This window comes from Camelina sativa, chromosome 3 (assembly GCF_030686135.1).
Source record: "Camelina sativa cultivar CO46 ecotype springtype chromosome 3, ASM3068613v1".
Taxonomy (NCBI): domain Eukaryota; kingdom Viridiplantae; phylum Streptophyta; class Magnoliopsida; order Brassicales; family Brassicaceae; genus Camelina; species Camelina sativa.
In genome coordinates, this window is record NC_141882.1 from 25,349,244 (window position 1) to 25,359,540 (window position 10,297).

The 10,297-nt window shown below is 32.6% G+C and overlaps 1 protein-coding gene across 4 annotated transcripts; it reads left to right on the plus strand.

Annotated features, from left to right (window-relative positions):
* The first annotated feature begins 3,383 nt into the window (after positions 1-3,383).
* On the plus strand, positions 3,384-7,634 carry LOC147947681 (receptor-like protein 7). 4 transcript variants are annotated; one of them, XR_015594420.1, is made up of 3 exons: positions 3,384-5,868; positions 6,650-7,115; positions 7,188-7,634. XR_015594420.1 is itself a non-coding variant. In XM_087506778.1 (2 exons), exons 1-2 carry the CDS (start codon positions 3,734-3,736, stop codon positions 7,508-7,510), a joined length of 3,705 nt encoding a protein of 1,234 aa, XP_087362904.1. In that variant the 5' UTR covers positions 3,384-3,733; the 3' UTR covers positions 7,511-7,634. The 4 variants fall into 4 exon arrangements, 2 of the variants coding, with proteins under 2 accessions (XP_087362904.1, XP_087362905.1); XR_015594421.1 differs by having other exon boundaries at positions 3,539-5,868; positions 7,242-7,634; XM_087506778.1 differs by having other exon boundaries at positions 3,384-7,115.
* The last annotated feature ends 2,663 nt before the right edge of the window (positions 7,635-10,297 follow it).

Genomic DNA, 10,297 nt, shown 5'->3' on the forward strand with positions numbered 1-10,297 from the left:
CTTCGACACATGTCCTCACTTATCAATTATTAAATTCTTTTAATTTATTTTCTCAAAAGTACATACATTATTTTTCATATTCACTAAATTTAAATAATATTTCTGTACTAAAAAATATATTGATATTTATGCAATGTCCTTTTAGTAATTATATATAGATACCATTTATCAATATTTTATATAATTAACAGAACATTATAATTTCGCATAGGTATCATTTATCAATATTTTATATAATTACCATAACATTATAATTTTGCAAATAAGAAAGAATTAAATATTAATATCATAAATTTGGACAAAAAAAAATTCTGATAATTAAAGATTTAAAAATTAATATCATAATTTTGGAGAAATATAATGTGATGGTTATTAAATTCTTTACTATTGTTGACAAAAAAGTATAATATTTGTTTCACAGTTTTTGTGCCAAAGGATCAAATCAATTTATTCTAAAATAATTTCAAGACATAAAACAATATGATATTTTATATATCTTTAATAGTAATCATTAACACAATTTATTGCATATTAATTCATTAAAATGTACCTCCCATGATGTTTGAAATTTAAAAAAAAAACAAATCTTTCATCATATAAATACACTTTAATGTATTAATTGCAAGACAATTACTGTTCTACAAAAAAAGAAGAAGAAAAAAACACGGACAAAACCTATGGTATATTTATTCTTTGGAATGTAACCATAACTCCCATGATGTTTGACCAAAAAAAACTGAAAAACCTCTCATACTACTACAAATTTATCTATAAATAACTAGACAAAGTCTTCATCAAACATCGTACTCTACCTCTCACATAATTTTCTAAATTTTGTAATATTTAACTTTTTCCTTTATGTGACATTTGTAGGTTTTGAAATAAATCAGTTGAGTCAAATTTTGGAGCATATATAGAAGTGAACATGTGAAATGTGGTTATTTATTAGAAAGAGTTAGATGAAGAAGGTCTTAGGTACATAACACATTCTCACTTGTAAATGTTGGTAAATGTTGTTTCGAATGCCTATTTTGTATATCAATGTTGTAATTTGTTTTTCTTTTGATCCATTTGATAAATTTTTAATATAAAAATTTTAGTTTTGATTATAATTCATAAACCCTAATAGATTTTATATCTTAGTCACAATATTTATGCTACTTATTACCCATGCTATATTTTATACAAGTGTGTTTGTATGTATTATCCATGAAAATGAGTTCAAAGAAATATTAATTGTTTCGAATAATATTACTTTAAATTTGTTCCTTAACGTTACAACTGTGTTTGTATGTATTTATTAACTTTGTTTCCAATAACCATTTCCATAGTTGTTTATTTTATTTTTAGGTTATGACTTCTGATGAGGAAGGTTTTGCAATGGTTTAGTGTTTAGGGTCGAGGAAAATTTGGACGTCTAGGTGATCATGATATGGGTTTCCAAAGCCATGTGATTCTTCCAAATACAGTTTTTATTTTCTTACACAATTTAGTCTTAATTATTTTCTTAAAATATAATTAACAGAATTTCTTTTCACAACATTATTGTTTGGATTATACTATGTATGTACTTTTTTTTCTCTTCTCATATGTTCCATAATTTTTCCTAGCCCGATCGATTGTTGATGATGTGATGATAGTGCTTACCTGCAAGCAGAGCAAGGCAATGAGATTTGACCATGTGTGCAAGTTTCATCAATACACATTTAACAAGACTCACCTCTACCACATGTTTATCAAGTCGAAAGATCCAAAGATCACCCTAAGCTAATCCCAGTTGCATTCTAGAGAGAGAGACAGAGGGAACGAGAGAGAAAAACAATGTCTTGGAGAAGTAGGAAGATTTGAGTTATCTCTTCTTCCATCCATTACATGATTTAAAAAAAAAAGGATATCTGGTGAATAATTATTTTATGTTCTCTTAGGTTATGCAGTTAACACTAAAAAAAAGTAACTCGATAATACAATGGTATGTTTTTACTCTTTTTCATTGGTCATTTTGAGTATAATACAACACATATATATATATATATATTTAAACAGAAAAGTATAACACAAAAAGCAAGTTTTATTTTATATAATAATATATCATTATACATTAATAACATTTTTTAACTCAATTCTAAATTAAAATTCAGTTTTGCATTTAGTATGTTCAATAGATATAAAGTACGTGATAAAAATATAGAAATATCTAACAGAGAACTTTCTTTTCTAAATGTAATTAATCAAGAAACAGAAAGAATTATACTTCTAGAACACAAATGCATTTGAAGTCATTTGTATAGTTCATTAAGATTAAAATATTTTATTGCTAAAACATTCAAATTATAATAATAAAAGTTTTAAGCATGTGTGAAGCATGCTGGTAATACATAAATATCAGAATTATTTTTACTACCTTTAGTTATCTAATTAATGAAATTAATTACACAGATAATGAAGCAAGAGCATGAGTTTCGGCTCAAGAATAGGTTATTCGAGAAATTCAAGCTATTGTCTCGCTTTGATGTCCATGCTAAGCCGCATTTTATTTTTTGCGTAATCAATATTCTTTTTCCAACGTAAAAAATATTTGTATGTCTTGATTGTGCATCCAAACATGAAGAGCTCTATATATTATGAGATACAGACTAAATATTTTTAAGTAGCCTTTCATATTAACAAAATTTTCAGTTTAATGCTTAACTAATCAATAGTCATTCATTTTAAGTGAGTGAGAATACTTATTTAAAAACAAAACAAATAACAAACATAAAATAAATTATCGAAACACAAAATATAAAATTTTAAATATTTTAATAAATCTAAGATATGTTAAAAATTATTATAAAGTTATCTCGCGCATCGCGCGAGTCTACTTCTAGTAAGATATATAATTATACTTAACGGCCCTTGCCCCTTGGATGTCATATGCAATCGACAGCAGCTATCTGCACACTACACACATCTGTGTTTATAACGAAAGCTTTGAAATTAATCTGTTTTCAGACTACAAAACTCCAATTTTAGTAGAAACAAAGCATCAATTCCGAACCGCCTGATTTGTGGATAATACAGTTCGAATCTATACTCAGAAAAAAAAAATTTAAAAGATATTGTATCCAAAATTAGATAGTCAACAACTGCTATCAGAATATGTAAGAAATTGTCACATGTATAAACAGAAATTTGAGAGAAGAAGAGTCAGTGAGAGATCAAACGTAACGTATGGGTTTGGTGGTAATAGACAAGTCTACAAATTTTGTTTATGTCTTTATTTATTAAATACTACTGAAAGTAAAGAAATTAAGGCAATGCAAATTTTGACGTATGTTTCAGGTTTGGAATTGGATAGAAGAAAACTATAAATGAAAGCATTTTATAGAAAAAATGCCAACGGAGTCCCATCTTAAGTTGAAAGATTAGCTTAAGCTACACGGCACTTTGATTTTTCTACTTGTCCTCAACTCCAATTTTACTTTGCTCACTGAGAATGATTTTTGATCTTCGTTTCTAATTTCTTATAACATGATTTTTAGGGGCCAAGAACGAGTTTATGCTCTTTCAAGTCAAGTCTATTGGATTTGGAAGGACTCATTAAGATTTTTAGTAGGGAACTTTTTTCATCAAAAAGACTTCAAACCATCAAGTCAATGGAAGCTTCATGTGTTTGATTTTGTATATGTATGTGGTGACATGCAACACTAATTTACCATCACAGTCTTCCTATTAGTTTTTCATTTTCACAAATATGAAAGCTTTCTTCTCTAATCAGAAAATGAGCTTTCTTCTTCGTTCCATCTCTTTTTTTTTTCTCGTTTCAAGTTTTCTAAACATGTTTGTTTCTTCTACACAACACTTGTGTCATTCTGACCAAAGGGATGCTCTTCTTGAGTTCAAGAGTGAGTTTTTGATCCAGAAGCCTGTTTGGCACGATTCATATGTGTTTTCTTATCCGAAGACAGAATCATGGGTGAATAAAAGTGATTGCTGCTCTTGGGATGGTATCACATGTGCTGCTAAGTCGGGCAAACTGATCGGGCTAGACCTTAGTTTTAGCAACCTCCATGGCCCGCTTAAATCCAAGAGCAGTCTATTTAGAATGAGTCATCTCCGAGATTTGAACCTTGCTTACAACAACTTCACCGGTTCGCCAATCCCAGCCGAATTTGACAAACTCATGCAGCTAAAAAGACTTAATCTCTCCCAGTCTTCACTATCAGGCCAAATTCCAATCAGGCTTCTTCAGCTAACCAAGTTGGTGTCTCTCGATCTTTCATCTTCAAGAGATTTTTCTTTTTTATCCATTGATGGATCCTTTCTTCATCTACTTGCTCAAAATTTGAGGAATCTTAGAGAACTGGATATGAGCAATGTAAACATTTCTTCAGAAGTCCCCCAGCAGTTTTCAAACATGCGATTTCTAAGATCATTACATTTTACCAACTGTAGCCTCTTTGGTGAATTTCCAAGTAGTGTTCTTCTGATACCGAGCTTACAGTCCATTAGATTAAGCGACAATATAAATCTGAGAGGCAATCTTCCTATTTTTCGTGAATATAACTCTTTGCTAGAGCTGACCATTTCCAGAACAGGCTTCTCGGGCCACATACCCGACTCCATTATCAGCCTCAAACATTTGACTTCTTTGACCCTTTCCTCTTCCCAGTTCTCAGGGAAGATTCCGATTTCACTTGGGAACCTTTCTCATCTCTCTTATCTCGATCTCTCTTTTAATAGTTTTGTTGGTGAACTCCCATCTTCAATTGGCAATCTAAAACAGTTGACTACTTTTAATGTTGGTTATAACAAGCTCAGTGGAAACTTGCCAGCTTCGATACTCAATTTTACCCAACTACGTTCACTCTCTCTCTATTCAAATCAGTTCACAGGTTCCCTTCCACCAATCATCAGCCAATTCTCCAAATTAGAGTCTTTTTATGCTGATGATAATCCTTTTACGGGAGCCGTCCTTTCATCCCTAGTCCAAATTCCCTCATTGACCACAATCCGTTTGAGTTATAACGAATTCGACGACTTTACTGGGATTGGGAATATCTCTCTGCTGCCTAATTTAGAAGACTTTTATGTTGGAAGTAAAAATTACAACAAAGTCGTCGATCCAGGAGTTGTTGACTTAAATGTCTTCTCGCCTCTCAAGAAGCTGGAGATGTTATCTCTCTCGGGCATCCCTCTTTCAACCGCAAACATCACTTCTGATTCTGTTTTTTCATCAAATTTGGCATATTTGGACTTGCGAGGCTGCAACATCACTGAGTTCCCTGAGTTCATAAGAAACGGAAGATATCTAGAACACCTAGATCTTTCCAACAATAAAATCAAAGGTCAAGTACCAGACTGGTTGTGGAGACTACCGATGTTGTCCAATGTGAATCTCTCTAACAACTCTCTCAGCGGTTTTAATGGATCCTCAAAAGTTTCTCCTGAGAGTCAAATCACTATGGTTGATCTAAGCTCAAATGATTTTCAAGGACCACTCTTCATCCCACCTTCAAAGCATCTCAATTATTTTTTGGGTTCTAAGAATAACTTCACCGGGGAGATACCTCGATCAGTATGTGGACTAAGCTCTCTAGAGATTCTATATCTATCAAACAACAACCTCAACGGCTCAATTCCTTGGTGCTTAGAGACTCTGGTGATGAGTTCTCTTTCAGATCTAAATCTCCCTAACAACAGACTCAGCGGCATTCTTCCTGAAATGTTTCAGAACGCCAAGAGCTTAATAACACTTGACGTCAGTCACAACCGATTAGAGGGAAAAATACCAGCTTCTCTTGGAGGTTGCTCTGCCTTGGAAGTTTTGAACGTGGGAAGCAACACATTCAACGACATGTTTCCCTTTCACTTGAATTCTTTGCAGAAGCTTCAAGTTCTCGTCCTCCGCTCTAACAAGTTTCAATGCACATTACATAACGCTGATGGGGTTTGGTTTGGGTTTCCTCAGTTGAAAATCATTGATGTATCATATAATGACTTCTTTGGTACATTGCCATCTGATTACTTTTTGAACTGGACTGCCATGTCTTCCAAGAGTGATGATAATATAGAACCAGAGTACATTCGGAGTGGTTCAAGAAGCTACTACTTTTCACTTGTGTTGATGATTAAAGGAGTGTCAATGGAGATGGAACGTATCCATACAATCTTCACAGCCATCGATTTTTCAGGAAATCAACTCCATGGAACAATTCCTGATTCCATTGGTTTGCTGAAGGAGCTTCGTATTCTCAACTTGTCAAGCAATGCTTTCACAGGCCACATCCCATCTTCTTTGGCAAACCTGACGAATCTGGAGTCATTAGACCTATCCCAAAACATGATTTCGGGTGAGAGTCAAATATGTGGACTAAGCTCTCTAGAGGTTCTTGATCTATCAGACAACAATCTCCAAGGCTCAATTCCTCGGTGTTTAGAGACTCTCATGAGGTCTCTTTCATATCTGAATCTCCGTAACAACAGACTCAACGGCATTCTTCCTGAAATATTTCATAACGCCAAGAGCTTAACGTCAATTGACATCAGTCACAACCGATTAGAGGGAAAAATTCCTGCTTCTCTTGTTGGTTGCTCAGCCTTGGAAGTTTTAAATGTGGCAAGCAACACAATCAACGACATATTTCCCTTCCACTTGAGTTCTTTGCAGAAGCTTCAAGTTCTCGTCATTCGCTCTAACAAGTTTCATGGCACATTACATAACGCTGATGGGGTTTGGTTTGGGTTTTCTCAGTTGAAAATCATTGATGTATCATATAATGACTTCTTTGGTACATTGCCATCTGATTACTTTTTGAACTGGACTGCCATGTCCTCCATGAGAGATAATAATATAGAACCAGAGTACATTCGGAGTGGTTCAGGAAGCTACTACTTTTCACTTGTGTTGATGATTAAAGGAGTGTCAATGGAGATGGAACGTATCCTTACAATCTTCACAGCCATCGATTTTTCAGGAAATCAACTCCATGGAACAATTCCTGATTCTGTTGGTCTGCTGAAGGAGCTTCGTATTCTCAACATGTCAAGCAATGATTTCACGGGCCACATCCCATCTTCTTTGGCAAACTTGACGAATCTTGAGTCACTTGACCTATCCCAAAACAATATTTCTGGTACGATTCCTTCTGAACTTGGGACTCTCTCTTCTCTCGAGTGGATAAACGTTTCACATAACCAGCTTGTAGGTTCCATACCACAAGGCACACAATTTCAACGACAAAATTGCTCCTCTTATGAAGGAAACCCCGGACTTGATGGTCCTTCCCTTAAGGATGTTTGTGGAGATATCAAAACACCACCACAACCCGAACTGGTGGAGACAAAAGAAGAAGAAGAAGAAGAAGAATCATTGAGTTGGGTAGCAGCAGGTGTAGGCTTTGGACCAGGAGTTGTATTTGGGCTAGCGATGGGATACATAACGACTTCGTACAAGCATGAGTGGTTCATGAAGATTTTTGGCCGAACCAAGCAACAGAGCACCAGAACTTGTCAAGTCACTCATCAATAAATTATTTCTTCCTAATCGCATCGTTGTTATATATGTTCATAAATAATTTGTTGTATCGCATGTTTTGTATAATACATGTTTTGAACTTTTATTAAACCAAAGACTAGCAAAAAGATTAATTCAATGACAGACCCATCAATATTAAAATGTACAAGTTGTTTGATAAGCAACTTCGTTTACTCAAATCTCCTATAGATGTGCATGGTTTTGTTTGTCTTTGTGTCTGTGATTAGATATAATTATGCACCTAAACTGATTGTAGCTAGGTGGTATAGTGAGCAATGAGCTTCAATTTGAATCCACTTGAACACGAATCCAAATGCAGAAAGGAAGTCAAGTTTATGAAGCTGAAATATTGTAAGCAAAATGTGATTGGCACGGAACAAAAGTTGAGAAGCATGGGAAAATTTACCTGTTTGCTCTTGATCTCAGTCGTCACTCGTCGCAACCAAAGAAGTGTTTCTGTTTCTAGGATAAAGTGAAAATATATACGTATAAAACATCCAGGCTAATTAACACAAAACTTGATCATAAGAAGTACGAGAAATGGGAACATCTAGGCTCTTTCACATTCTAGTAAAGCTGATACTGTTCACCTTTGAATTTGTTCTTCTAGTTCATGGCACGTCACAACGACTTTATGATGGCTGCGTTTTTAATCCTCAAACTCGTTCTACAACTTCCGTATCTTTTTCCTTAAGCAGATTCACATCAATCTCAGAATCATTTACCAGCCATCTGATTTGGACAATAGTTCAAAATTTAGTAGCAACTTGTGTCAGCATCATGTCAGAAAACACAGAGGGTTCCAAGTTTAAAATTAGTTATCTGAGTTTAATCTTCTCTTCTTTTATTTAATTTACAAGCTGGAACGCTAGTAAGATTTTGTGGAAATGAAACAAACATCGACTTGTCGAAAGGAATGTATGACGCTGGAGATCATATCAAGTTTGATGGCATTCGTGACTAATTGGACATTGCTATCTCGGACTTGGTGGATCCCATGCAACACTTTTTGTTCAATCATATAACTATAGCTTAGACGTAACAAAAAGAATTGAACTCGCACAAAATTCATCTTTGGCTACCTCCCTCAACTACAGCGCTCACTTGAGCTTCCTCCACCACTGTTCGACGCCGTAATTCAGTCTCGTCATCAGTTATCTCTAGATGCTAAGGATGAGATTTTCTCTTTCCTGGCGTCAATATTCAATGGATTCGATTTGGTGATTAAGCTTGCTCTCTCATGTGATTGCAAGTCCGTTAGCTTGAGCAATGAATCTCTGGCTATGATTTTTGTTCTTTGTTTGAATCTAACTCGTGGATCTGGTAATGGAAGTGTTTTCTCGGAATTCGATAAATCTGAAGACGCTCATTGTTGAATCTTGCAATTTTTGAGCTGGATCGAGTAGTAAGGGTTTCTGTCCACATGTATAAGATCAGGGTTCGAACCTCGGTTGTGACAATATTTTTTTTTTATCGTATTATTGGAATTTGTATTATATGATAATTCAAAACAATTTGTAAATGAAATTAAAAAAAAAGGTGACTGGAGAATCATAACTTAAAATATTTTTTTTTTCAAATATAGTTATTAAAAATAATAATATTGTATACTTAGATATAAAATCTTAATTTTTAAAATTTTGATTGGTTTACAATTTTTAAAAATTAATTAGTAATTTTAGTCCATAATTATTTAGAGAGAGAAATAATATTTTAGGTAATTAATTATTATTTACAATATTTTATAAGTCTAATATTAAAATTATATTTTTATTACTGAAAAATTAAACATTTGCCTTAATAGTTAAGTCTAATGGCATGACAATGTAACTTTTAACAATCTATAACGTTAGTGTCATATTTGTACTTCTCAATTAATATAGTATGATTTCATTAGAAGCTCATATTTGTTATCGGAATAATATGATAGTTTTCTATTTCGACTAAGATAATAATGAATGATGATCCGATTAGTGCAATCAGATTTTTTTTCTGAATTAAACCGATCCGACAATTCTATTAACATGTATTAAAAATGTTAAGATATTTTTTTTTCAGATACCAATATACCATACCAGACTCTATTAACATATTCGTACATTCAAATGTCCAAATCAAACTTATTTTAAACATGAAACCTTTTATTATATTTTAAACATGAAAACTTTTAAATATGATTGGAGAATCATAATTTATAATTTTAACAAAATTTTCCAATTATAGTTATTAAAAATAACCATATCGTATATTTAGATATAAAATATTAATTTTTAAAACTTTTATTGGTTTACAATTTTGAAAGATTAATTAGTAATTTTGTCCATAATTAATTAGAGTGAAAAATAATATTTTTTAATAATTATTTAAAATATTTTATTAGTCTAATATTAAAATTATATTTTTACTCTTACTGAAAAATTAAACATTTGCTTGAAGAGTTAAGATTAATGGCATGACAATGTAATTTTTTACACTTTATAAAATTAGTTTCATATTTGTAGTTATCAACTAATATAGTAGAATTCCATTAGAAGCTCATATTTGTTATCAAAATAATAGGAAAGTTATCAATTTCGACTAAGATTATAATGAATGATGGTCTGATTAGTGCAATCTGTTTTTTATTCGAATTAAAATCGATCCGACAATTAGAATCATCCAAAAATGTATTCAAAGAATGTTAAGATATTTTTTTTTTCAGGTACCATACCAAACTCCATTACCATATTCATAGATTTAAATGTCCAAACCAGACTTATTTTAAACAAGAGCCAAAATTTT

Bases quoted from the DNA above. Each gene is read 5' to 3' on its own strand.
- LOC147947681 (XM_087506778.1), top strand. From the start codon at position 3,734: ATGAAAGCTTTCTTCTCTAATCAGAAAATGAGCTTTCTTCTTCGTTCC. The intron at 7,116-7,187 runs GTACGATTCCTT...ACCAGCTTGTAG, and splicing joins ATCCCAAAACAATATTTCTG to GTTCCATACCACAAGGCACA.